This window comes from Cnephaeus nilssonii, assembly GCF_951640355.1.
Source record: "Cnephaeus nilssonii genome assembly, chromosome: 19".
Classification (NCBI taxonomy): Eukaryota; Metazoa; Chordata; class Mammalia; order Chiroptera; family Vespertilionidae; genus Cnephaeus; species Cnephaeus nilssonii.
Window position 1 is genome coordinate 8,802,265 of NC_137090.1, and position 26,888 is coordinate 8,829,152.

Consider the following 26,888-nt stretch of genomic DNA (forward strand, 5'->3'; position numbering starts at 1 on the left):
CGGACGGTAGCAGGGACTTACTTAATACACCAATTTTCAGCCTCAGCTGCCCTTATTCAGCTCATGTGTGAGAGGAGGACGGGCTGGAGGGGAGGGGGAAACAGTGCCGGCTGGAGGCAGCGGACAGGTGGGGTCTCTCTGCCTAGGTATGTGGGGGCGGGGGGGGGATGGCAGGGACCAGACACAGAGCAACAGCAGAGCCCACAGAGCCCCAGTCCAGCTGTGGGGGGGCTGGCGGAGGGAGCTGGTGCCTGTTCTTCCTCTCACTTCCCTGGGTCTTGGTTTGTGCCTGGACTGTAACCCTGCCCCTTGCAAGTTCCACTTCAGCCTCCTAATTCCCCATCCCACCTCCCCTCTGGTCTGAGCCATTATGAGCGGCACCTGCAAACAGGATAACAGGACCTGCTGCTGAGTGTGAGAATCAATGGACTAGTACAGTGGTCGGCAAGCTCATTAGTCAACAGAGCGGCAAACCGCGGCTCTCGAGCCTCAGTTTGCCGACCACTGGACTAGTAGGTGCCTGGCACACAGCAGATGCTGGCTGAGGTCCCTCTGACCTAAGCCTGCCTTAGTTTGGGGAAGATGCATGATACAGAAATCTATGTTCATGGAAGCTTCTGGGAAACAAAGGCTAGGGTGGTGCTCCGCCCCCCCCACCCCCCCAACACAAGAGAGAGCTCTGGGCCCTGTAGCTTCCCAGGAGAGCCACAGACAGCACTGACACGCAGTAGGACAGACATTTCTTTATTAGGTGCCGCCTCAGGTAATAGGGAATCTGATGGCTGAGGGCTGCCGGCACTGGGTGCAGGGGGGCCTCACACCCCCACCTTCTTCTGGGCCCAGGCAAAGAAGATGCCCTTGACATCGTCTACTCCTGTCCGGAGATGGGCAGGCATGGTGTAGGTGCGGAGGTCTCGCACCTGGTAGCCGCTGCGCACCAGGGCCTCCCTCACCTCCTCCTCACACAGGGGCACCACCGCTAGCCGGGCCTCCCCCGCCAGGTACCAGGACTCCTCCAGGGCCCCGATGAGGAGGAGGTGCCCCCCAGGCCTCAGCAGTGTAGTGATGTGGTCCAGGGCCCGCTGGAAGCTGGCGAGGTCAGGGCTCACCGCCTCCAGGCAGAAGGTAGAGACCAGGGCGTCGGCAGGCAGGGGCGCCGGGCTCCCCGCGCCCAGGGGCTGGGGCTGGTGCACATCGATGGGGAGGACCCGCTTCACCCTGGCTCGCAGCTGGCGCTCCTTCTCCTGCCACGACTCACTGCGGGGACAGAGGATGTCATCAGGGCCCGGGGCCGCCCCAGCACACTCCACGGGCGGCCCCTGCCAGCCCCTCCTGCCCCAGCCCTTACCCCTTGCCCTCAATGAGGCAGACGTGCTGGCTGTACACGCTCCAATCGAAGGCCCCCGGCTCCTCCCGCAGCCAGAGCCGCAGCTCCTGGCGGTTCACTTGCAGGAAGTCGGTCATGGTGATGTCCTGGAAGTGGGCGCAGGCGCTGAGCAGCTGGTAGATGGTGGGGCCTGAACCGATGTCGATGAGGGTGTGTCCAGACACCTCCCCTGGATGGGGCAGAGGAAGAGGGTCCTGGTGCCTGCCTGGCCCTGCTTCTCCCGCCCTCCTCTCCTCCTCTCCCGCCCTCTCTTGCCTCTTCCCTGGTGTCTCTTCTGGAGAAAGCGTTGGCTCTGGAGTAGGACTAACCAGAGTCCTAACAACGTACCTTGAGAAAGGAGCTTAACTGTAAAAGTGTCCCCGCCTTCTAGGGGTACTAAGTGGGGAAAGCCTGGGGTGCTGGCCGTTTCTCCCCGTGTCTCTTTCTCTCCCCAATCTCTGTCTCTCTTTCTTTCTCCGCGTCCCTCCTGATCTCTGTCCCGCACCGTCCCCCTCACCTCTCACTTCTGAGCATCCTCCCCTCCGCACCCCTGTGCACGGGTCTCTCTCCCATCGCTCCTCTTCCTCCTCTGTTGTCACCTCCCAGCTCCCCGCTCCACGGTCCGCACTGGCTCTCCCCGCAGCTCCCCGCTGACCCCGGGCCTGGGCGCGCCCCCCGCGCTCACCGGTGGCGAAGGTCTGCGCCAAGCAGCGCAGCTTCCAGGGCCCGACGCCGGCCGGGCTGCTCAGGTCCCCCCGCGGGGGCGCGTAGTTGTTGCGGAGGTAGGCGCCGGGCTCGAAGCGCTGGTAGGCCGAGGCCACCTCCGCGCGGCCCGGGTGCGAGTCCTGGGCCGCTCCCGCAGCGGGACGTGGGTCTGCCATGCTCCTGCTGCCACCGAGGCCCACCCGGTGCCCCGCCGGCCTCGCAGCCCCTTTATCTGCGGCCGGACCCCCGCCCCATCCCTCCGCGGCGAGGGGAGGGGTGGGCTGGGGCGGGACGGAGCTCGGAACCGCCCGGGGCCACGCGCGCTGCGTCCCCCCCACCCCATCCATCTCCCTTAGTGTCCGGGCCGCAGACACGGGGGCGGGGGGGCGGCGGCCCCCGCGGGAACCTCTGTCCCCGCCCCCGCCCGCGCTTCCCCCGCCGCCCTCCACGCTCGGCCCACCCGGCCTGCTCCAGGGCCCGCAGCTCGGCTCCCCACCCCGTTACCCTGCGATCCCCGACCCCGCCGGCCCCCCGCGGCCCCCGTCGCTCTCCTCCCGCCCCCACGGCCCTGCACCCCCTTTGCCCGGCCCGCCACCCCTTCTCTTCCGCCATCGGCCCCTTTCCCAGGCCCCCGCTCAGCGCTCTCCATCCAGGGCCCGGCGCCCCGTCGGGCTCCCCTTCCCCGGGACGCCCTGTCCAACATGCACCCCTTTCCGTGGTAAGGGCACCCCAACTCCCTCCTGCAGGCCGCTCTTTCGTACTTTCCGACCCCTCCTCCGTCCCCCGGCGCCCTCCGCCTCCCCCCCCCCCCCCCCCTGCGGACAGGACAGTCCGTCCCGGCTTCCGCCGGTGTCGCCCCGGGCCCGGAGCGGAGCGCGCCCCGCCCGTCCGATGCCGGCCGCGATAGGAACGGCGAGCCGGGCTAATGCACTTAGCGGCGGAACAGCCGGGCCTCCCGGACGGCCTGCGGGCTCGGAGCCACTTATCTGGGGGCCGCCGAGGGCGGAAGGCTCGGGACGTTCCGGTCCCGTCGGGGCGCGGGCCCCAGGTGAGGGCGGGAGGGCGCAGGGCCGCTCTCCAGGCTGCGAGGGCGCCAGGGGCGCGGCCTCAGCCTCTGGGCCCCGGGATCTGGGATCCCGCTGGTCTTGGGCTGCTGACCCCCCTCCCTTCCCAGCCCACTCCCGCGCCCTCTGGGGGAGGGGGCCAGGCCAGGCTGCCCAGATGCCAAGGCCTCCTCTTAACCTCCCAGCAGGAAGTGGATGCTGCAGCCGGGCCCCAGGGTTTTCCTGGAGTGGGACCCCTGTGGGTCAGCCCAGCGCCCCCTGCCCTGGGCAGGCTACCATCCCCTGGCCTGCTCCTTGCGCCATCCGCCAGCCAGGTTGGAACAGGAGTCGCCACAACAGCTGCAGGGGGCACAGACAGGAGCCTACCCCCACCCCACCCCCAGCAACCTACCCTGGGCTCCCAGAGAGGGAGCGGGGAGCGCCTGACCCCAGCCAAGGATTGCCTGTCTGGATTCAGAGCTGAGGCAGGTCAGCCTCGGGGTCACTGACCACGTCCACACACCGAGACACAGCCAAGGACAGTCTTAGCGCCAGCTCCCTCCATATTCTCCAGGAGATCAAACAAACCCTGCATGCCAGCTGGCCTCCTGGGCACTGCCCTGTGCCAGGGGACGGGACATGGAGGCCAGACTGCACAGCAGAGTCAGCGAACCAAAGGGGGACTGGACAGACAGCTCCTGTTTACAGCTCTACCCCCGCCCCCAAACATGGGTGTACCCACTAGCTCTGCCATATTTAGCTCAGATGCAGGGCCTGTTCCCAGCAGTGAGCATGGGGAGGGGGGTGACCCCAATGGGTGCCCCCCCCCCCCCAACCACAAGGAGAGACATGAAACTGGAACACGATTGAGCATTTATTGCAGCGCTAACAGAGGGTGCTGGGGGCTCCGCCCTGCCTCTGCCCTCGTCACATCCCCCTCCCTCTGGTCTTCTCCAAGCCTTCCCCAGCGCCTTTCCCATCGCCTTCCACTCTCCCTCGTCCTTCTCTGAAGCTGGGTCACCCCTCTCAGGCACCTCTTTCCCCCATCAGCATCTTTAGTCCCTTCTCCTGGGCTGGGGCTATTCAGCTGTGCTGGCCCTAGCTCTCCACACTTCGTGCCCACTGTCTGCTCCCGTCCCTTTGGGAACTCAGGGGGACCAGGCATCCTGGCCTCTGGCTCCCTCCTCTCCTAGCCCCCAACTCTGGGCAAACTACAAAGCATCCAAGGCCAGCAGCTCCCCTCCATGGTCCTAGCCAGGAAGGGCCCAGCCCAGGGAAGCGGGAGACAGGGTCCCTCTCAGCCTCTCTGTGCGTCCTGGGACATGGAGCGGGACAGAGAGCGACGGAGGGTGCCTGGCTTGCTGACAGGCACCACGGGGGGCAACTGCTTGGTGATCTCCGCCATGTCCTGCCGCTCCGTACACTGGCCACTCAGGGCTGTCTCCAGGGCCAGCAGCTCCCGCAGCTGGAGGGGGGTATCCTCGCGCTCCTCCTTGGCGGCGCCCACCTTGGTGGGGGTGAAGATGGGCAGCGGCAGCACGCGCTGGTAAGGCAGCAGGTACTCCTGCAGCCCTTGGCCAAGGATGCCCATGCGCATCACCAGCCAGGGCGACTGCTGCACCAGCGCCTGGCACTGGCCCTGCCGGTGGTAGGTCTCATGCCGCTGGGCATCCTCCTCATGCAGGGAGCACCTGGGGGGAGGGGGAGGGGCACTGAGCTCCTGCGCGTTGCCTTCCACTTATGGGCTGGGCAGGGGACCCGGTGGGTGCAGGAGGGGTGACCCCACCCTGAGAAACTTTGTGCTGGGGCTTCCTGAGGCTCAGGAGGGGTGCTGCTGGGGAGGAGAGGGGGGACCCCAGCTGGCCAGCACTCACCCTTCCTCAGGCCGCGTGGACAGGGTCAGATCCTTCCATTCGGCCCAGAAGGCCTCTCGGCGCTCACAGTCCTGCTCCGACACCTGGCAGCTCAGCTCAGACGTGGCCATGATCAGCCTCACTCCCTCTGCTCCTTCCAGGCCCTTTAAATAGCCCCTCCTCCCCTCCTCCAGGGCTATTTTCAGCCACTCTGGTGTCAGATGCCATAAGAGCCAAGACTCTGATGGGGGACATTGGGCCCAGGATGGGGGGTGGGGTGCCTGGACTTTTGGCTGGCCCAGGTCAAAGGTCAGCTTCTGAAGCGATCAAGATACTCCGGTGGGGGCAGGGGTGTTCCGTGCAACACCCCCAGGTGCCTGACACTCCTTGGACACTGTCTGAGACCAGGCACATGCCCAGCCTCGTGCCACCTTGGCACCTGCTCTCGGCCCCACCCCTCCCCCTCAGCCAGGGAGGGCAGAGGCTTGACTGTAAACAGAGCAGGAGAGTGCAGGCACTGAGGCCCCTCTGGGCTCTGTACCAGGCGGCCAGGTCCCGGCCCATTGCTCTCCTCTGCCTGGGTTCGAGGGCACATCCCCGACTATGCCCTCCCCAGGAAGGGACAGTGCAACCACATCCTCGGGGGTCGGCACGTCGAGGCCAGTTCTGGACTGCCAGCACCATGCCCGTGGCAGGGATCCTGGCGGCTCACTCCCCACCCGGAGCTGGGCAGGAACCGTTTCCTCCCCCACGGCCAGTGGTCAGAGAAGGGGTCTCCCAAATCCAGCCAGTCAGGGTGGAGCAAGGTGTGGGAGTGGCCCCCAGCTCTATTCCCAATACCCCAATTGGGGTAAAACAGCCTGAGGGGGCAATCCAGGGGCTCCAATGAGGGGCAGTCAGCAGACCTGGCTCTAGCCCCAAATCAGCCATGAACAGATGTGACAATGGGGCAGTCCCTGCCCCTTCCTGGGCTTCATTTCCCCCCACTTTCTGGTCACAACAGCCTGACCAGAGCCCTGGGGCCTGCCAGCTCCAATGTGGCACCTGGGCAGGGCCTGGGCCTGGTCACGGGGAGCAGGATGGCTGCTGGGCTGTAAGCTGGCACACAAGGTGGTGGGCGGGGGAGGGGGGGAGGAGGAACGTGGACAAAGCACCAGAAGAGGCCGTGACAGGAGCGGAGATGAGGGCCTGTGAGGACAGCTGGCACCCACCTGGGGCAGGACTGCATACTCCTGATGACTGAGGCGCTATACCTGAGCTTGGCATCTTTAATCTCGTAATAGCCCTATGACATAATCATAGTGAGTCTCATGTTTACAAAGGAAATGGAGGCTCTGATGCAGATCTGGCCAGGGTAACACGCAGCCAGGACCGAGGTGGGCCCTGGGCTCTACGCAAGGTGGCTCCTTTGGGAGCCTGCAGGCAGGGAGGGGGGAGGGCAGCACCCTGGCCCTCGCCTGGGATCTGACTCTTGTGTGGCCAGGCACAGGGGTACGTACGAATGGAGTGGAGATCCCAGCGGTGCCTCGGTGCCCAGGAAGCCCAGACCCCTCCTCCAGGCCCCTGCTGGTCATGGAACCCCAGAAACAGCCAGGGCCTGCTGGGCCTCCTACCTCCTCCCAAATCCTGGCCTGGAGACCTTAACCTGACCTTCCTCACAGGAAGCCTGGCAGGGGTGGGTGGGGCATTTTTCTCTGCCCTGTCATCTGCCCAGTTGAGCCATTCAGGAAAGCGTGTGTGTATGCTGGGGGCCTGGGGGGGGGGGGGCGGCGGCGAGGGGGGAGGAGTCCAGAAACTGAATCCCACTGGCTCCAGGGGGTGAGAGAATGCGCCATGGATCTGGCCACGGTGGTGGCTCGCTCCTTCCCTCCCTCAAGTGGCCAGCTGGAGGGCTTGCTTTTTTTTCCTTTGGAGTTCATAGTTTTATTTTTTGTTGTAAATATATATTTTTATTGATTTCAGAGAGGAAGGGAGGAGAGATTGAAACATCAATGATGAGAGAGAATCACTGATTGGATGCCTCAAGCACGCCCCACACTGGGGATTGAGCTCACATCCCGGGCATGTGCCTCGCAACCCGGGCCTGTGCCCTGACGGGAATCGAACTGTGGCCTCCTGGTTCATAGGTTGACACTCAACCCGCCTGGTGAGTTCATATTTTTAATTGGCTCAAAATACAAAGGTCCCCAAGGAGGCCCTGGGCGGAGGGAGAGACCCTGGGAGAGGCAGGGGTTCACTGACAGCACCCACCATCCCCACCTGCCACCCGCTCCCCCACAAGTACATGTGGAAAAAGGTCCCAGACCCTTTAAACAATCCCCAAACCGTGATGAGAGCAGGCAGATGAAGGGGCTCCTGCACCTGAACCCGGAGACAAGGCCGCTCTGGCTCCATCCTGCCCAGGGCCCTGGCCCTCACCCACCAAGTCTGAGGCTCCCACTCCACACCCTGCCCCGGGCTGGGCAGGGGCGCCATGTAAACATCAGCAGGACAGACGCCACTTGCCCCGGTGCAGAGCCCGGAGTCTAGATGCTGACCCCACAGCCTGCTCATGGCCGTGGCTCAGGCACAGCGAAGCGCGGCAGCTTGGGGTCAGGGGGTGCCACGGGAGGGCACGGCTTCGTCCTCCTGAGGCCAGGTCCTCTGTGGGCAGCCCCGCCGGCCCCCTCTCTGGCTCTGGAGGCTGTGGCGACCGAACCCTGGCCCGCAGGGTGGCAAGGGGGCACAGTTATGCCCGGGCCCCCAGCTCTCCGATGCGCTGCCGCAGGTGGAAGGCAAATTCAAACATGGTGGCTGCGAGGCTCTGGTGGATGAGGTACCGGGGCAGGCGGCCCTGGGGAGGGAAGGGAAGGGAAGGTGGGGATTAGCTCTCAGCAGGGCTCCTCCCTCAACTAGGGCACCAGCAGGGAGTGCTCTGGGCCAGAATGCAGGTGCAGCTCTGGAATGCCACCGAGGCCACCCTCGCCCCCTCACCCTTGGCAGGAAGAACATCCTGTGCCCAGGTCTTGGCACCAGCCAGCCAAACAGACCTGGGAGGGGCTAGGCTGGCAGCCAGCCACCCCTCCTCGGGGCCTCAGGAGCCAGAGGTAAGAAACGAGAGGCACAGGCCCTCCGGCTACTGAGGGCAGCAAGATTTGGGGCTTTGTGCCCCAAATCTAAGAGTAAGAACGGAGGTGGAGAGGAGGGCGGGGCAGGGAGCCCCGAGATCACACAGCAGAGCCTCTGCACGGAGCCTGCCTGCAGCCCCGGCCCCTCACCTTGAGATCTGTGTTAAGGATCCAGATGAAGGTGCAGACGCGGGGGTTGCTAGCCGACTTGAGCACGACGAAGCCCCCAGGACCATTCTCGCCCCTAAGGAGAGAGGCACCACTGGGGACTCCGGAGCCAGGCGAGGCCCCTGACTCGCCCCCCCATTCCTGGCCCACCTTGGACGTGGGCGGAAGAGGGAAGGGATCTGCTGGTCCAGCAACTGCCACCCTGCGGGAGCCCAGAGCCCACGGCTGCCCATCCCCACCTCCTGTGATGCTCAAACACTCCCACCGCAGCTGCCAGGTCTGCACACCTGGCCGCCCCCCACCCGCCCAGCCCTCACCACTGTCCAGTCATTCTAGGTCAGCTCTAGCTGTGAGGGGTGGCCGGGCGGGCACTTCTAACCCCTGCCCCATTCAGGGAGCAGAGCAGTGCTGGTGGCTTCCAGGAGGGGGCGCCCTCTCAGGAGGTGGTCAGGGCCTGGGCTGTATTCACATCTCACCCCATTTAATCTGCCCACAGCTCCACTGAGCACCCTTAAGCCCACTCCACAGATAAGGAAGTTGGCACCCCAAGAGGAAACTAGCTTGCCTGTCACCCAGCAAGTCCGGGTCGTGCTGAGACCAGAGCCCCAGTCTGATACCCAAACAAGAGTGCTCTCTGCGGCCTCAGGAAGGAAGGGGAAGGGGGGTATCTGGGCGGAGGCCGCCTGTGGCTCTGGAGTCTAGGATTAGACAGACGGAGAACCGTGGGGTGCCTGGAACAGGCCGCAGGCACTGCGTCACCCCTCTTCCTCTGGCAGACTTGGAGCGAGCGCTCAGGAGAAAGGCCAGGTATGGGGACAGGGAGAGGACGGGGGAAGGGTTCTCGAATCTCCAGCTCGGGAACGGGGCGGGCCCTATCCCAGGCTACCCCTGGAGCTGCCCAGAGAGGGTGGCATGGGTCCAGACATGAGTCCCCCAGCCTCCAGCACATGGAGCAGCGGATCAGCAGGATTAGGGGCTGGGAAGGACAAAGCCCAGTGGGACAGGGGACAGGAAGGCGACCTCAGCAGGAGTCCCCAGCTGTACACACTGTCCCCGCCCTGTCCTCACCGCCGCCCCGGGAGGGGCTGCCTGGGATGGCCCTGGGCCAGGCACGGCTCACCTGACGTATTTGTGGGTTGGGGGCTTGGCGCAGTGGGTGGTGGCGATGCCCGAAGACAGGTATTTGTCTCTGCGCCGCTCTATGCGTCGGACATTCACAAAGTCCCTGGGGGAGGGAGGGTTAGGTCAGGGGGTGCCAAGCCCAAGATGCAGGGGCAGGAGGCCTGCCTGAGAGGAGGGGTGTGGTGGCTACTCACCTAGGGGAGACCACTCCGCCCGCGGCCCCCGCAGACACGTCGTAGGAAACCAGGGTGTTGTCTTCCACTCGATGCAGGATCTGCGGGTGTCAGGGGGACATGAGGTGCGGCCCATCCCAGGAGACCCCAGCCCCGCCTGCTCCATGCTCAGGTCCCTTTACCAACAGCCATTGCCATCCACTTTCCCAACCCTCTCCCGTTAACACTGTTGCCATCACCCCCACTTCACAGATGGGGAACCTGAGGCACAGAGCAGTTCCATGGCATGACCCTGGGCGCCTGGGGCAGCTGGCCACGCTAGGGCATTGCCCTGACCTGCCATGTCCTCGGCCTCGGCCTGGCCCGCTCACCTGGCAGGCGGTCACCGTCTTGTTCCACAGCACCATCCTCTCGGGCTGCAGGATCACCTCCTGGTACACCAGCTCCGCGGGGCAGGGCAGGAAGGTCTAGGCGGGGCAGGCAGAGGGCTGGGTGGTGCCAGCTGGGCTCGGGCACCCCAGCCCTTCCCTCTTGGTGGCGAGAAATCTGCCAGCGGACCCCCCCCCCCCCGCCCCTACCTGGAGTCCCAGAGGCTCCGGGACCCGCCAGACACCCAATTCCCTCCCTCACCTTCAGGATGAACGTCTTGCCATGAAAGGGAACCTCGATGGTGTACACAGTGTCCCCGTATTCCTGTGGGAGGGACAGAAGGGGGGCCGGGAGGTGGGTGGGCCGGGAGGGCAGGGAGGATGGGCTGGTGGCTCAGGAAGGGGAGACAGGTATTTGAGGTTTTTAACAGCTCAGAGCAGAAAATTCCAGGAGTCTGGGGATACTCGAGCAGCCAGCAGCCGTTATAAAAACAGTGGTTCTGACAAATGTCCGGCAACAGGGAGGGGAAAGCTGTTCATATCACGTTAAAAGACAGGAGCACAGCTGTGGCCGTGACCACGAAGAACCGAGTCTCCAGGCCCATAAGGGCTGCCGGAGGCACTGGCCAGAGACAGGGACGGGCGTGTTTCCCCTGATTCCCAAGCTCTCCGCCATCTTTTTAGGTCATATTATTTGATCATTCAACAAAATACCAGACACAAGCCCGGCTTCCCCTTCAAAGCTGAGCCCAGAGAGCAGAGCAGAGCAGCAGGGAGATGAGGATGGGGGTGGGGAGGTTAGTGGGGGGCAGCGGCCATGGAAACATCCAATCCAGCCTGACCTCCTGCCAAGAGGCCGCCCAGCCCAGCCCCCTCTCCTGGGGCAGGGACAGGGCTCCGCCGGGTAATCCCCGGGCTTATTCTCAGGCCTCAGAATGGGGAGGGAAAACTCCCCACACGTGGGCAGGGCAGGCGGGAGAGAGGCTTCTTACATTATTCTTCTCGAACTTCCAGTTCTCCTCCTGGGCCAAGATCTGGTCCACCACAGCCATGGCCTCCTTCCCCTGGTGGATGTACTCCCACTCCTGGTCGGGGAGGGGAGGCGGAGGGGTCAGCCGGGGGCTGGTACCCCACTTGGCTCGTGGCTGGTTCTTTCCCTAGACACTCACACCTCTCACGGAAGCCTGACCCAGCCGGACACGGGGTGTGCACCGGTCTCCCAGGCCCTGGGGGGTTCTGGGGCCAGGAGCTGCGGCTCCGGCTGCTCCCCATGGGGGCCCGGGCATGAGGCGGACCAGTGGGCCTGACAGCAATGGGGCTGACACTCAAATGGGCGCTGACTGGCATTCAAGCTGCTGAGGTCTACCCTCTGCTGGGAAGCCCCTGCCCACCCTGGCTGAGCCCAGCCTGGCCCTTGTCTGCGGTGCCATCCCAAGGGAGGGTGGGTGGGCAGCCAAACACCTGGGCAGAGAAGCTTTTCTTCCCGACAGCTTCTTCATCTGATTCATTGTCAGACCCTGCAGAGAACGAGCACAGATGACAATGGGAGAGGTGGGGAGAGAGTGCGGGGAGGTGGCGGGGTTCAGGTACAAACGCAGGATGTGGGGGTGGATGGAACTGTGTGGGAGAGGGAGCTGGCTTTCCGCAGGGAGACCATAGAAGGAATAGAAAGAGCAGCCCCAGCCTACACCACTCCTCACAACGCCCCTCCCTGAAGGCGGGTCCCCACCCACCAGCCCTCACCTGCAAAGGATTCTGGGGGTGAATAGAACTGGCCCTCGGAAAGAGCTCCGGAGAAGAGTAGGGGTCCTCGGGCGACAGCGGCCTGGGCAGCAAGGTACCCTGGGAGAGCAGACACGGCAGCCATTGTCCCACACCAGCGACAGGCCAGCAGCCTGGTCCCCCTGCCCCGGGCTCACGCTTAGGCTCCTGGGAGCTACCCAGGTTGGCAAGATAGCTCAGAACTGGCTCTGAGGCCTGAACTTCTCCTCTCTGGGGGCTGGCATGACCCCACTGCCTCCCTTACCCCTGCCACTCACATCGCTCCTCCTCAGCCTCCTGGGGGAGGACCTTGAAGTCAAGGAACCAGGTCTCCAACCAGGCAAGGACAAAGGACACGATGGGGAGCAGGTAGCCGAATGCCCCTTTGCTGAGCAGCTGTGGAGAGAGGGGGCTGGGCTCTCTCCTCATCCCAGAGCAGGGCCCCTTCCTGGGACAGCCCACTCTGGCACATCCCCCACCCCTGGTACCAGCTGCTTGGGGACCCTCTGTGGCACATGCTCTGAGATGAATGAATTCTACAGCAGGATAGACTGAGGTTAGACTGGAGGAAGAACTTTCTGTTCTTGGGGCTGTAGGGGGCAAGGGGGAAAGCCAGTGAAGATGATTCATTGGGGCCTGGCCAGTGTGGCTCAGCGATTGAGCATCGACCCATGAACCAAGAGGTCACTGGTTTGATTTCTGGTCAGGGCACATGTCCAGGCTGTGGGCTTGATCCCCAGTAAGGGGCATGCAGGAGGTAGCTGATTGATGTTTCTCACTCATCAATTTTTCTATCTCTCTATTCCTCTCCCTTTCTCTCTCTCTAAAATCAATTAAAATATATATATATTTTTAAATAGACGATTTCTTGGAGTATCAAAGGAGAGGTTACCCCCTCACCCCAACTCAGTTACCCAAAATCAGAGAAATGGCCCCTTCTTAGGAGAAGCCCATCCCTCAGGCCAGATGCCCACCAGACCAGCCAGACCCTGAGCCACTGACCTCAGAGAGGATGACCTTGACAATGAGGAAGGCACTGGACACCAGCGTGGTGACCTGTCCAGGGGAAGGGAGGAAGGAGAGAGGGAAAACAGAGGCTGGGGAGTGAGCCCCCCTCCACCTGGTCCCCTGCACCAGCCCCGCCAGGGCCCAGAGCTGCCGGGAAAGTGGCGTCTTACCGCAATCACCCACCAGTGCCGGAGCCGCAGCACCGCGTAGCCCAGGAGCAGTCCGGAGAAGCGGAAGAAGGCCAGGACCTGGGGGTGGGGGGTGGGGAAGCCATCACAGGCAAGCCAACGCCCCGACCCCTGCTGAAGGCTCCCCGCCCCTCCAGCCCGGCACCCCAGGCTCCCTCCTCATGGGTGGGCACACCTTGGGAGAGAACAGCTGAGCCAGTGCTTCTTTGGGGACAACTTGGATGTGACCTTCTTGGACCCGAGTCTTAGCGTCCCCCCCCCCACACACACACTGGGGGCTCTCTGAAGGTGGGGACTCACTTAGGAGCCCTTTTAAAGACTGAGGACTCCCTGAGGGTGGGCGCCAAGTCTCCCTGCTCAGGTCAGAATGTGCCGCAGGAAGAAGAGTCTAGCCAGAGTCGTGTCCCTGCTCCCTCTCTGCTCCCAGGACCTCAGGTCACTCACAAAGATGTCAAAGAAGGAAGTTTTAAATCTGTAGTGGATGATCTCCTGCTCCAGGTTCTTCCGAATCCCTGTGTTGGTCTGGAAGAGGAAGACACGAACAGCTCTACAGGCAGAACCCAGTCCCGGGCTGCCCCACCCCTCCCGGAATGGGGAGGAGAGAGGAAGGGTGGAACCTGGAAGAGAGGCTGTAGACACTAAGCCACCACCCCTGGGGGTCCCCGAAGCACCAAGGGAGCTCAGCCAGAGGCCTGGGACCCCAGCACTAGTACCCTCCCCCTAAGGATCCAGGCAGCCCAGGCAAGCAGGGGTCAAGCACTGGCGATGGTGGGCACACCACCCGGCAGGGGTACCTGTGGAGGCCGGGGGCCGTGCCAGGGGGCACTGGGCCCTATGCCGTAGGTGGGCTGGCCGGTAGGTAGGACGGCTTAGCCTGCCGCACATAATTTCATCTCCCTCCCACCACTTCGGTGCTCCATCTTCCCAGCCAACCATCCGTCTGGGCTGATGGGGGCGGGGGGTGGGCAGTGGTGTCAGACGGAGCCCCAGGTGGCAAATCAATTGATTAGGTTTGTGCTTAATGGGCAAAATCCATCACGCTGCTGGAGAGGATGGCGTGGAGTGAGCAGACTTGTCCTCACCCCTGTCCCTGACGTAGCCACCCACACACTTTCAATGGGACCCCGAGACCTTGGCTGGGGAGAGAGGGGGCCTGGACAGATGTCGGAGCCAGGCTGCAGCCTGAGGGGGAAGGCCACCACCGCCGAGACCAGGACCGGGGCTTCTAATCTCTGTCAGGCGATCTGAGTTGGGGGGCGGGAGGCTGGTTACAGATACAGATGTTCAGACCACAGAGTCTGAATCTTAGGGTAAGCGGAACATCTGGAATCTTTATAAAGCTTCCTGATGATTCTGGTGCTGAGACAGGGAGCCAGCACTCTGGACAGCCTCCCCGCCCCCACTGATGTTATACCCCCTGCAACCCTGCATACCGACACCACATGCCTCTACCTCAAGACTACCCTGATCTCTGTGGAGTTCAACACCCCCATGCCTGGCATGACACCCCACCCCACCCAGGCCCTGCCCTCCTCTTCTCCTCATCCGCTCCCTCTTGGGCTCCACAGCCCCTCTCACCCCTAACAGTTGCTATCCCTCAAGCTCTGTCCTCCACCTTTCCTCTCTCTCTTTTTAAAATATATTTTTATTGATTTCAGAGAGGAAGGGAGAGGGAGAGAGAGATAGAAACATCGATGATGAGAGAGAATCATTGATCAGTTGCCTCCTGCACGCCCCACACTGGGGACTGAGCCCACAACCCAGGCCTGTGTCCGACTGGGAATCGAACCATGACTTCCTGGTTCATAGGTCGACACTCAGCCACTGAGCCACACCGGCTGGGCATCCACTTGTTCTCTTTACAGAGAACTCTCCCTCTGCCTGGGCACCTGCCTGCACCAACTGCATCCGGACTCCGGAGAGCCAAGTCCCAGTCTCTGGCAGCAAGACCTCAGGACCCTGCTGGGTCCTTGTAGCCACTGGGCCACAGTCTGTTAGAAAACTAAAAAGATACATGTGCCAAAATAGGAAATAAAACTACAAAATTGAAAATGAATAAAACTTGAAGTGTCTCCCAAGTGAAGCATTTTGTTAACTCTGCTAATGGCTAAACCCAGCACCCTAAACATTTTCATCACATTTGGACACGATTGGGAGGTTAGGGTTCCTCACTTTGCAAGAACTCCCACATATGCCTAATGACGGCCGCGCTATCACAGCCAATACAGCCGGATAATCTCAGAAGTACAACCATCAAGACATTTCCAACTCCTTCCTGGCAAGCACTTATACCCTGAGGAAGGATGTGGGGGAAACGCGGTGCTTGCTCTGATGTTGGATGGACCTTCAAAAGGAAGAACGCTAAGATTTAGGGAGCTCTTTGAACTGCCCTGAGCCTTGCTGGGCCTCGGCTTCTCATCAGGAAGATGGTCCCCAAGGTCCGTGTGGCTGTGGCTCTATCGAGATGAAGGTGCCAGCTCATCTCTGTGGGCAAAGGACAGTCACCTCCGAGCCCTGGTTGCCCTCCAGCTCCACATGCCCAGAATCACACTTACCCTCTTCACCCTTCAACCAGCCCCTTCTCCAAACTCCTCGCTTCTATCAACAAAGTCCTCCTTTTCCTGTCACCCGAGCTTGAGACCCGCAGGAAGGGCATCTGCCGTCCAGAACCCTTACTTTACGGAGGACGCGAGGGGAGGCTCAGAGAGGCCGCGTCCCTTGCCGAGGTCACAGTTAACACAGAGGAGGAGCTGGGACAAGCCCGAGTCCGGGAGGCCCTGCTCCCGCCGCTCCCGCCTCTGCGGTCAGGTCCTGCTCTGCCCTGTCAGCGCCTAGAGACCAGGCCCCACCACCAGCTGGCCACCGGGGCGGGGTGGACCCTACACTGAGAGGCAGCTTTGTCTCCAGGCTGCTGGTGGCATCTCACCAAGCCCTGAGAGGCCGAACGGGAGGGTCCTGGAGTTCCAAAATGGGGAGGGAGAGCGGGGAGTCACTGAGAACTGGGAGCTTACACTGGTTTGCCCCCCACGGTACCCTCTGCTTTTAGCACAGAGCCTGGAACACAGTAATGGCTCAAGAAATGTTTGCTGAGTGAATGAATGAAGCCAGAAAGCAATGTAGGGCAGAAAGAAGACATGTTTCAATGTTGGGGGCTCTCCTTCTTTGTAGAAACCGGGAGGTTCAAATCCATCCTCCACGCTGGCTGAGGGACCTGACACAATGACTCCACCCCTCGCTCTCTCAAGTCCAATTTCCTCGCTGGAAGGTGAGAGCAGCTGTTCTCCCCATTCTTCCCTTTACCCGGACATCAACCCCCCGTACGGCAGGTGGAGTCACCGAGGCCCAGGTGCCCCCCAAGCACAGCTTGTGCCTCCAGCCTCCAGCCCACTCACGTTCAGCTCGATGATCCAGAGCAGGGAGATGAAGAGCAGGTCGAAGGTGACAAAGAGACAGAAGGTGCGGCGGACGTCAGAGATGGCCTGGCGCTTCTCGGGAGGGGGCAGGAAGAAGTGCGAGGAGAGGCTCTGCTTGTGGGACAGAGATGAGCTGAGGGAGGCCACGGCCGGCAGGCTGCGCTCCAAGTCGCAGGACAGATCCCGGGACAGTTTGTTCATCCTGGTGGGCCCCCACCTCAAGGCAGGGAGGGTGGGGCCTCAGAGGCACAGCTGCGGGAGGAGGCAGGGGGCTGGGTCAAGCCAAGCACCTTAGGGTCCCGGAGGTCCCGTTAACCTCCTTCGCCCTTCACACACAGCCCCCAGGCGCCCACTCGCTCCCCAAAACCTCTGACACACAAACACACCCTCCCAACCCCAGGCCAGGGCCCGCTCTGCCCAAATCCCTCCCAGCAGCCCAGCTTCCGGGCTGAGAGGTGTGATCATCCCTCTCACTGTCTCTTCCTCTCTTCCTTCCTCCCACCCCCTGCAAAGCCCAGCGGCCCAGGTTCACCCTGGGGGGGGGGGGGCTCTGGGGTCCTCCCTGGTGTCTGGGGACGTAGCCAGCTCCTGCCCAGCCCAGCCCCGAGGTTCAGCCTCTGGTGTCAACAGCCGCCCCTCTGGCCGGCCCCACCCCCACCCCCAGGAGAAGAGGGCCCAAGCTCTGTTCTTTGTTTTCCTAGCACAAAGCCACATTCCCTCCCAGGAGCCAGGCCTACCCTCCCACCCCCCAATCCGGGGCAACTGGGAGGGACTTCCTGGAGCAGAGTCTCCCAGGGCTCTGGGTGTGCAGGGAGGACATCTCCGTCCCTTCTGCTCCACCCCACCATCCCCACCCGAGGCCCAACCACCATGTCTCTCAACTGGACACTGCCAATGCTCCTAATGGGCGGCTCCAGGCTGCCTCTCTCACCTGGCAACAACCCCTTCTCCACACAGCGGCCAGAGAAAGCCTTCCAAACATCACGCCGATCCTGCCATTCCCAGCCTGCAACCCTCCACCGTGGGGCTCCCACTGGTCGGAGGGGAACAGCACCCTCCTCACGGCCCCGCGGGGGAGGGTCTGCCATGCTCCTCTCGGAGGTCCTCCCGTCTCACCGCTCCACCCGGGCCTTCAGGTCCCTTCACCCGGGCCTACTCGGGCCTGGGGCCTCGCTCTCTCCCGCTGCCGTGTGGGCTGTCCTCCCAGCCCTTCCAATGACAAGCCGAAAGCCCTCTCCTCGGAGCCTCCCACCCTCCTGCCCGGTCAGTGTCAAGCTTGCACCTCCTCAGTGGACTCATCACCATCTGAAACGTCTTCTTTATTGTTCTGCAAACGCCATGGGTGCAGGGCCTCACCCTGACGTGGTCGTGGTCCCTGCTGCCTCCTAGAGCCCCGCACAATGCCTGGCACCCAGGAGGTGCTTAGTGACCGATTGTTGCCTAAGTGGGTGACCCAGAGGGGCTCCTGGCCCTCAGCCACGTGCTCCGCAGCAGAGAGGACCGGGGCAAACCCTAAAGAGAAGAACCAGCCCCTACCCAGGAGCTCCACTGCCCGTAGGACACTGGCCGTGGCCGTGCCTCATGCCCACACAGGGCAGGCTGGCTCTTCCTAGTCTGCAGATGAGACAGCGCAGCTCAGAGAGGTGAATGGACGGAGCCATCCCTTCACGCCTGTGCGCCTATGCGGCTGACATGCTTATGAACTCCAGAGACAAAAGGAGCCCGGGGCACTCCCTCCCTGGGGCATGCCCATTGCAGCCCCAGGCCTAAGATCTCTGCTCCACCAACGTGCTGCAAGGGACCTCAGAGGCCCCGCTCCTGGGTGGGGGAAGAAAAGGTTCCGTCTAGAGCCTGAGCGGAGCTGACTCAGCATCGTGGGGCCTGAGCTTGTAGGACTTGATCAGTCTCCCTGAGTCTTCTCACCGGCCAGCACAGGGGACAGATTTGGGGGCCAGTGGAAGGGGAGCCCTGGATATCTGTCCCTGATCCGGGAAGGCAAGATCCAACATTTGCTGGATCTACTACCTGCCACAGTCCCTCAACCTACGAGGTCCAAAACAAGCCCCCAGTTTGTGGCCGGCAGGAGGTTCTGAGCAAGCCAGCTCACCCATCCCTGCCTCTGCGCGAGCCCCAATGACGGCTCCCAGCAGAGGCACCAGCCCAAGGCCACCCCCCAATACCACGCTCTTGGGGTCCCCATAACAAGCTCCTCTGGAGGGTACTGAAGGAAAGCTGAGCGCAGCTCTGGAAGGAGACCGAGAGGAGGGATGTGACAGGCCGCTGGCAATGGGACCCACACATCTATCAGCAGGACCCGGTGCCAGACGCACGCGCAGCGCGTCCCTCACTGTGGCAGGGCCGCAGCTCCAGGGCGGTGACATTTCCTTGTCTCTAATAGCCCTCCCGTCTCCTGTCAGACCTGTCTCCATCTCTCCCCTTTCCTGTCTATCTTCGCTTTGTAACTGTCTTTGTGCGCCCTCTCCCTGCCCGTATGCTGTCACCCCCTCTGGGCCTTCCTCCCCATCTCTCCCATCTGAGTCTTCTCTTCTCCCCTTCTCTCGTTTTCTCCTGTGCCTCTCTCCTGGTCTCCTCTATCTGCCTGCACCTTGTCTCTCTCCCTCTTCCCTTCTCACTTCAGGGCACTATGGCTTCCCGACTCCCAGGCTGCTCCTGTGTCTGTCTGTCTGTCTGTCTGTCTGTCTTTCCCCCTGGCTTTCTCCCTCCCTCCCTCCCTGGGGACAGGACTTGGGTGGCAGCAGCTTGGGTGTGAGAAGCGCTCAGAGTGGCGAGAGCGCTGACACACACACCCAGACATCCCTGATGAAGCGAGAGACACAGATGAGGGCTGAGAGCAGAGGTGTTGGGGAGCCTGGAGCTGCAGGCACAAGGGTGTGAGGAAGCCAAACACGAGGGCGTCTGAAGCAAGGGAGGGGGTGGCTGCCCAGAGTCGGAGGGAGAGTTTCTAGGATCTCCCTCCCGCACGAAAGCAGCTCAGAGTCCAAACAAGTAAGAGCGTGTAACAGCGAGCAGCGGTCAGGACAAGGCCCGAGGCCCAGGCTGGGGCAGCCACTAATCCCGAGAAACTCTGGGCAAGTCCTTCTCACCGAGGAAAAAGGTCCGTGGTTGGTTTTTTAAAACCTCCCGTTTTTAAGCAAGAGAAACGAACATAAATAAATAAATAAGTAAGTAAATCCCTACTTGGAACCTTCCTGTATGAAACAGAAACAGGATGGGCTGTTCCGGGTCCTGCCCCAGAAGGTGGCCACAGAGCGCCTCACCGGGCAGACTTTCTACAAACTCTGGGGTCACCCCGAGGCACCCCCGTGGCACGCTCTGGGGTCACCCCGAGGCACCGCCGTGGCACGCTCTGGGGTCACCCCGAGGCACCGCCGTGGCACGCTCACTCAGAAGATATCCACAGACCCTGGCGCGCCCTCAGACCACCTGTCAGTCTGAGCGGTGAAAACCACCGTGGCCTGGACCTGCCCTTCACAGTCCCCAGAGCACTTGCTCTCTGGCCCCCTGGCCCTGGACGGTGGGAGGTGGTAGAGCAGCTAGGCTTGGCCTCCGTGCCACCAGGCCCACCTCCTGATGGGGGGAGGCAGGCATGAGTGCTGTGAGGCTGGAGCCAGCAGGGCTGCCACCCAGGCCCCCGGGTGCGGCCCCTCCCTCCCACCCCCACCGCCTGCTGTCACCGGCCCCGCCCAATCGCCTTCCGAGGCGCCGGGAGCGGAGCAGCACGTGTGGCGTGAAGAAGTCCGCCCGAGCTGGCTGCAGGCTGGATATTCATCCTGTCTTTGCAGAAGCTGAGCTGCTAAGGCTTAGGGAGAGGCGGGAAGGAGGGAGGGAGGAAACTGGGGGTTTTATCATCCTAGGTTGGAAGGGAAAGGGGAGGGGAGGAAGAGGCAAATCAGGTCTCCGGGCAAGGTGGATGAAGTATGGTAGCAACCATACTTAGGAAAAACTGCTGTTTGGATTTTAACGCTGCTATTCTGGCTTCTGCACGCACTTGCTTGCTTGGACAATAGGGTGGTCACCTCAGCTTCCAGACTGAGACCTGGAGACTCACAGAGGTAATTTTCCTGTGCCTGTGGACCAGGACTACAGGAGATCGATTCCCACTGACTCAGTAGCTCCAGGAGTAGAAACTGTAGATAACCTTTAGAGATTACTGAGTCCGCTTAGGTCTGCTTCTGTAAAAACCTGCTTTCCCAAGATAGGACCACATTCCAATAATGTCCAGCAGGGGCTGGGAACCCCCCTGCAGGCTGTTTCCAGCCTTTAGAATTTAGAATTTAGAACAAAGGAAAATTTTTGTGGTTTGGACCTTTAAAAGGACTGCCTACAACTGGGACGGCGCGGTCATGAGGGTGGCCACCTGCGTGTGGTGCCCTCGCGGCCGTCCTGGCCAGTTCAATAAATCCTTGCCTGCTTTTTTAATCAATCAGCAGCCTCCGGTGGTCTTTATTTTGACTCCTGGGTTCGACCCCACAACAGTGGAAAGCTAAGCCCTCACCCCAACCCCCCACCCCAGGCCCCCAGGAACAGCTAGTACGGCCAGTGCATCAGGAGCCTTGGGTGGGGTCCAGGACTCCCAGCAGATAACAGCAGGCAGCTGAAATCCCGGAAAGAGACCTGGACTCTGAAATCTAGGTTCAAATCTCAGTCTGCCCTTAACCAGCTGTGTGATCTGGGCCAAATATCACTGCTCTGCGATTTGGTTTCTTCAGTTGCATTAAATAAAGGCAACAATAAAATCAGCAAGTCCTCACTTATCCTCGAAAGATTCTGTGACTTTAAGGGAAACTGCGCAAAACGAGACTAATTTTACCACAGGCTAAATGATATAAACAAGAGTTAAGTTCCTACGGCAACACCTTGCGTTATAATGAAAGGATGTTGAACCACTGAGGACCTGCTGTACTTAATGCCACAGAACTGCACACTTAAAAATGGTTCAAATGGTAAGTATGTATTTTACCACAATAAAAAGGCAACAACTGCTACCTCCTAGGGCTGACATCTATGAGGCAGGTGCTTAGAGATGGAACAAGTAGCTGGCAAAGCCCTTCAGGTGTGTGAGGGGGGGGGGCGCGGGGGGAGGTGATTACACTATAGCGAAGTGTAATAAAATCACCCCAAAAGGCCTTGGTTAAAACCCGAGCTCTCCACAGCACTTGCCGCCCCAGACCTAGATGCTCAGCGGTCTGTGTTTAGGCCTGTCTGCTCCCACTGGAATGCAAACGTCAGGACAGCAGGGTCTCCCAGGGCTCTGCCCACGGCTGCGTGCCCAGGACCAGAAGGGCACCAGGCTCACAGCAGGGACTGAGGAAACGTGTTGAAGGACTATTGACACGCTTCCCGCCAGGAGCGCACGCACACACGCACACACGCACACCCTGCCAAGTCCAGACCACCTCTCCCGGCGCTGGGTTCCACCCTCTGCTGGTGTCCCGCCTGGTCCGGGGCCCACACACCGCCCCCGCCAGCTGGCAAGGAGAACTGGTTTCCTGGATCCCCGCAGGCAGGGTGGCCGCGCCCCTCCCCTGAGCCTGGACTGGTAAGGAGAGGTGAGTTAAATTCCTGGGGGAGCCAAGGTCAAGGAGGAAAGACTGAGCAAGACCCCAGCTTGACCCCTTCTCTTGTTTTGTTTTTTTTTTTTTTTTTGGGGGGCGGTAATAGCACTACCCCAATAGTCTCCTGACCACTAACTGCTCCCAGGACACCCTATGGCCGGCTGGTCTTCCTTCTGTGCCTCCGCTCCCATCCTCTCACTCTGGGCTGACCTCCTCCCACTGGGGAAAAATTCTGACTGATGAGAACAGTTCAAATGTCACCTCCCAGGCAAAGCTGTCCCTCTCCCCCAGGCTTCCCCAACTCCGGATCCCGGGACTCTGGCTCAGCATTCCCCTTACACACAGCCATCTCTCTGGAGCCCTTGGGGCCCAGGCCACACTGTCTGGCCATGGTACCTGTCCCGTAAGTTCTCTGCTCTGTGGATCCGCAATGCCCACCCTGTAACAGGAGGAAGGGCATGAGTCAAAAACCCAAAGCCACCTTTCATTAGGCTGGCCCTTAACCACATCACCCTCTGAACCTCAGTCTCCTCATCTAAATAACGGGGACAGGACAATATAGTGCCCACATCACAGAGCTCTTAAACAGGATTAGAAATAACACATGCAAAGTGCCTGGGCCTAATTAACAGCAGCTATTACTACCACGAGGGGCCGTGGGTTCGGGGTTAGAGGCGGGGCCCTGGGCCAGGCATGTGCAGGCAGGCCCAGCACACGGCGCTTCTGCCCAGACTGAGGGTTCCATCGGTACTGCTGGGTCGGAGGATGGGCTCTGGTCTCAGGGAGCTGGCCCAGGATGGCACAGCTTAGGCTCTCCTGTAAGTCTAGGCTCAACGGCCCACGCCCTCAGCCTTGGTACAGCTGGCTGACAGCCCCTACTCTGCCCCACCCACCGAGGGTTTGGGAAGTTTCCTGGACAAGTAGGAGTTCAAAGAGAGGACACGGCAGCAGTGACAAATGAGACTGCAAAGCCGAGGCCAGAGTCCCGTTTCTCCCTTCCTTCTGGGGAAGTGGACAGGGAAGAGTCAAACCAAAACAGAAACTATATTCATCACTGTCCCCTCCCCTGCCCGGCCCGGGAGGTTCTGACGGAACAGTTTACTGGAAAACCCTAACAAACCGAGACCCACTCAGCCCTCCTGCCCCCTCCACATGCCAGGCCCTGTTAAATGTCAGGATGCCCCCAGCTCCGTGATTCTATGACCCTGGCCGATTCGGGGGCTGGTGAGTCAGGCCCTACCCCACCCCTTATTGCTGTTGAATAAAACCTGGGGCTAATGAGATCAAGTTCTCAAGGTCAGTCTGGAAAGGGCGGGTCATCTTCCGGGAAAGATCACAGTCCCCATCAGCCCACTCAGGGGAAGGTCCCTGCAGGGGTGGGGGTGGGGCCACTCAGACTCCTCCCAGCACCAGCCCTAATGAGACAAAAGCCAGGATCAGTCACTTCCCAGCCAGAAAAAGTTCACCATGGGGATACACAATTGATCAGATGTGATGGCCTCCCTGTCCCTTGTCCCGATAATGTGGCTGCTGTTTTGGGGGCTAGGACTCTGAGAACACAACTATGGACCTGGAGTTAGGAGGTAGATCTTAAGTCCTTAATGAGTGACCTTAACCTTAGCTGCCAAGTCTCAACTTCCTCATCTATAAAATGGAGCCAACAATCTCTGCCACTCGATAGAACAAGGATGAGCGGTCAAATGTACCGGATTTTTGTCTTACCTGCGAAAGTCCAAGTGTGCGAGAGCCCAAATTAATGCAGCGCACACACGCTAGATAGAGCCTACCATGTGCCAGACACGGCTGGTCCCTGGGGACACTCAGCAGCTCCTGGTCTGGTAAGGGAGGCTGACAGATAAATAACAAACAGTGCTACGCTGTGATCAGCACTTTTAGGGAAGAAGGAACAAAAAAAGGACTGTGGGCTCCAGAAAAAGGAGCATCTGACCCAGGCTCGAGTGCATGAGGTTGGGAAAGCCACAGGGAGGAGCAGCCACCTGACCTCGGCCTTGAAGAATCTAGGCATCTGTTCCTGGAGGCCAGGAGGGTGAGCGTTCCAGGCAAGAAAACAACCTGAGCAAAGGCCCAGCCTCTGCTCAGGCACAGACCCTGCCCACAGACTGAGCCTACCCCAGGGGGCTTGCCCCCAAATTCCTGGTACCAGGCCTCTGGACCACCCCAGGGCAAGGTGCCTGCAGGCTCCTAACCCAAGGGGCGCTTCCTCATGGCCAATCTGGAAAAAGAATCCCCAATCTCAGCAGGAGGTGCCTCTGTCCTTCTGCCCATCCTCTCCCCGACAAGAACTCAGTTTAGAGGACCCAGCTCTCCGTTCTCTGAGCACAACAGAGTTCCCCCCCTACCCCACCCCCCATTAATTTCCAAACCACCCTTGGTCTTTCTCTGCCTTGGGTTCCCAGAGCTCTGTGCACATTTCTCTAGAACTCATGCTTGCCATGTAACATCCATTTCCAAGTTCATTACTGAGCAGACAGACATCAGGGCTGGGTCTTTTTCACTCTGAAATCCTCACTCGATAAATCCAGCTCCTGCCCCCAATGCCCTCCACCACAGTATTTAACTTCAGGACAAAAAGCCAAGCTTTCAGGCTCCGGGACAGAGAAAGTAAACCACACCAACTGCCCTCAAGCAGCTTATGAAATGAAAAGTCATAACCACTGCTCTGTATTGTTTTTACATAAACAATAACAGATAACATTTGTTGAGTACTTGTAGGCTCACTGTTTTAAGCCCTATACACACACATTACTTCATTTAATCCTCCCAATCATTCTGTGAGGTAGGCACATTACTATCTCCATTTTACAGATGAGAAAACTGAGGCACTCACTTCATCAAGGTCACAAAACAGTATCAGGGCCCAAGAAGCCTGATTCAGGAGTTTGCATTCTCAATCACCATGCTATTATGGACAGGGTGCTGCAGGGACATAGAGGAGGAGTATTTAGTCTTGGGGGCTGGGGGAAGGGTGATCCGGGGGCGGTGCTACCTGAGCAGAGCACTCAGACAGACAAGTAGAAGGCAGCCTGGCAGATAAGAGAGGAGGCTTTCTATGTAGAGGGGCTGGTGTCTGCAAAAACAGAGAAACAGGAAATAGCAAGTGCAGCCTGCAGCGCCATATTACTGCACCTTAGGGAGCACATAGGAGACTCAGGTCATCGAGAGCACTGCAAACTGCGCTAGGAACTCAGCCTTTCCCAAAGGTAATGGGAAGCCATCCAAGGGTGTTGGGCAAGGTAGTGACACTAGGAGACTTGTGTTTTAAAAGGATCCCAAGGGTTACAGTTTGGAGAGTGGGTGCAGGCAGCCAGGATTGGAAGTTGCTGGGCAGCCACTGCAATCATCTGGTGAGAAACACACCAACAAAGGTGGTAACAGAAAAGAAGGAAGTTCGCTGGGCTAGGTCTCCTCTCAGATGTGGGAACTGAGGGAGAAGAGAAACTAAGATATTGCCCAAGTTTTTCCCACCAGGATGGGGTGTGGCAGAGGAAGAATGAGTCTGCAGGGGAAAAGGCCCTTCAAGTTCAAACGCGGTGCGCTCCAGCTGCAGTGGAGCTGCCCTTCTGGCAGGCAGCTGGGTGGCCAAGTCAGGGGCTGCAGGGAGGGCTGCCCTTAAGTTGTAGGTCTGGGCGCGTTTCGGGTATGTAAGTGGGGTAACGCTGGAGCCCTGGGAGTAGATGAGACCGTCCAAACTCAGTGACAGAGTGAGGGGCTGGAGCAGAACGGGCACCTCCACTGTCAGAGCAGCAGGAAGAAAACAAGGAGCTGCTGACGGGGAGGAACCCCCCAAAATGGGAGGAGGGCATGTGCCAGCTATGCAGTTAGGAATGAGTGTTCCTGTTGCTATGCACCTGTAAGAACTCAAGAAAGACACTTTAAAGGGCCCTTCTTTCGTCAATTAGAAAGTCACTGCACAGGAAGTTGAGGCCGGATGTCAGGCAGACGCAGATCTACCGGAACGCGTAGATCTTTTCCTCCTCATTAGGAAACTCTGACCCCTCCCCATATCCAACTCCTGCCCTTAATACCCAGACCCCGTTCCCCTCGCCTCTTCCCTCACAGTCTACAGGGGGGCTCTGCAGGGCGACCCGGGCCGCCTTCTCCAGGCCCTCTCGAGGGGGCGGGCCGAGGAGGGCCAGAGACCTCCGACCCCGCTCTGGACGGAGGGAGGCCGAGCAGAGGAAGGGGGCGGAACCTGGGACGCGGGGGGGTGTGGGCAGGGTCGGACGGAACCAAGAACGGACGCCGGGCAGGAAGGCGGGATCCTCTAGCAAGACACAACCCGGTGGCACTACCCAGCCCCAGAGACCTCTGCTGGACCCACCTGCTGCATGTCAGCCACCGGCCCGGCTCTTCGGCCCCAGCCGAGTCAGCACCACGGCCCCGGCGGCGCCTCAGAGCGGAAGGGGATCTCGCGACGGCACCACTTCCGCCGCTGAGTCCGCCCCGCAGAGCGAACGGGGGCGTGCGCAGCTGAAGCCCCGCCCCCTAGTCCTCCAGCCCCAGCCCCAGGGGCCGGAAGTGGGGGCTGCTGCTTAAGTTAGACTTGCAGAGGGTCTTCCTAAGCGTGGGGAATGGGAAAGAAGCTCCGGACGTCGTCTTCATTGGGCCACATGGGCCTGGCACAGTGGGAAAAGGGGGAACTTCCTTGGAAAAAGTGGAAAAAGGCCTGTGGTGCCGGGAGAACAGGATCTGGAAAAGTCCACAATTGCTCTTGAAACACTTCCGTTCTCTTTCCTCCCCAGCCTCTTTCAGCCATCCCTAGTGCCCCGAGCTTGTTTTCTTCAGGAAGGACTCCTGGATTAGAGGACTGGACAGTAGGGTCAAGGCCCTGACTCTTTTTTTTTTTTTTTTTTACATTTTAATTAATTTTTAATCCTCACCCAAGGATATTTTTCCATTGATTTTTACAGAGAGTGGAAGGGAGGAGGAGAGACAGAAGAGAAAGAAACATCGACGTGAGAGAGACACATCAATTGGTTGCACGCACACCTGACCTGGGGCCGGGAATCGAGCCCG

The 26,888-nt window shown here is 60.4% G+C and overlaps 3 protein-coding genes across 3 annotated transcripts; all 3 read right to left on the bottom strand.

Annotated features, from left to right (window-relative positions):
* Positions 1–815: 815 nt before the first annotated feature.
* On the bottom strand, positions 816–2,247 carry PNMT (phenylethanolamine N-methyltransferase; the record flags this gene model as incomplete). The annotated part of the gene is made up of 3 exons (XM_079798648.1): positions 816–1,257; positions 1,349–1,556; positions 2,052–2,247. The coding sequence occupies 3 exons, from the start codon at positions 2,245–2,247 to the stop codon at positions 816–818; spliced, it is 846 nt and encodes a 281-aa protein (XP_079654774.1).
* Positions 2,248–4,411: 2,164 nt separating this feature from the next.
* TCAP (titin-cap) lies at positions 4,412–5,206 on the bottom strand (the record flags this gene model as incomplete). The annotated part of the gene is made up of 2 exons (XM_079798962.1): positions 4,989–5,206; positions 4,412–4,805 (listed from the first exon to the last, which is right to left on the bottom strand). Exons 1-2 carry the CDS (start codon positions 5,096–5,098, stop codon positions 4,412–4,414), a joined length of 504 nt encoding a protein of 167 aa, XP_079655088.1. The 5' UTR covers positions 5,099–5,206.
* Positions 5,207–6,720: 1,514 nt separating this feature from the next.
* On the bottom strand, positions 6,721–26,331 carry STARD3 (StAR related lipid transfer domain containing 3). Its single transcript, XM_079798381.1, has 15 exons — positions 26,194–26,331; positions 16,255–16,527; positions 13,307–13,384; positions 12,845–12,922; positions 12,669–12,722; positions 11,945–12,062; positions 11,649–11,747; positions 11,367–11,422; positions 10,898–10,990; positions 10,168–10,230; positions 9,909–10,004; positions 9,559–9,638; positions 9,363–9,467; positions 8,225–8,318; positions 6,721–7,800 (listed from the first exon to the last, which is right to left on the bottom strand). The coding sequence occupies exons 2-15, from the start codon at positions 16,474–16,476 to the stop codon at positions 7,696–7,698; spliced, it is 1,341 nt and encodes a 446-aa protein (XP_079654507.1). The 5' UTR covers positions 16,477–16,527; positions 26,194–26,331; the 3' UTR covers positions 6,721–7,695.
* Positions 26,332–26,888: the final 557 nt, after the last annotated feature.

What these genes read in the sequence shown, in the direction of transcription:
- STARD3 (XM_079798381.1), bottom strand. Translation starts at nt 16,476, where the DNA reads ATGAACAAACTGTCCCGGGATCTGTCCTGCGACTTGGAGCGCAGCCTG. An exon ending in ACCCCCAGAATCCTTTGCAG is followed by an intron (nt 11,423 to 11,648) that starts GTGAGGGCTGGT and finishes CGTTCTCTGCAG; the next exon opens with GGTCTGACAATGAATCAGAT. An exon ending in GGAAGTTCGAGAAGAATAAT is followed by an intron (nt 10,231 to 10,897) that starts GTAAGAAGCCTC and finishes TCCCTCCCACAG; the next exon opens with GAATACGGGGACACTGTGTA.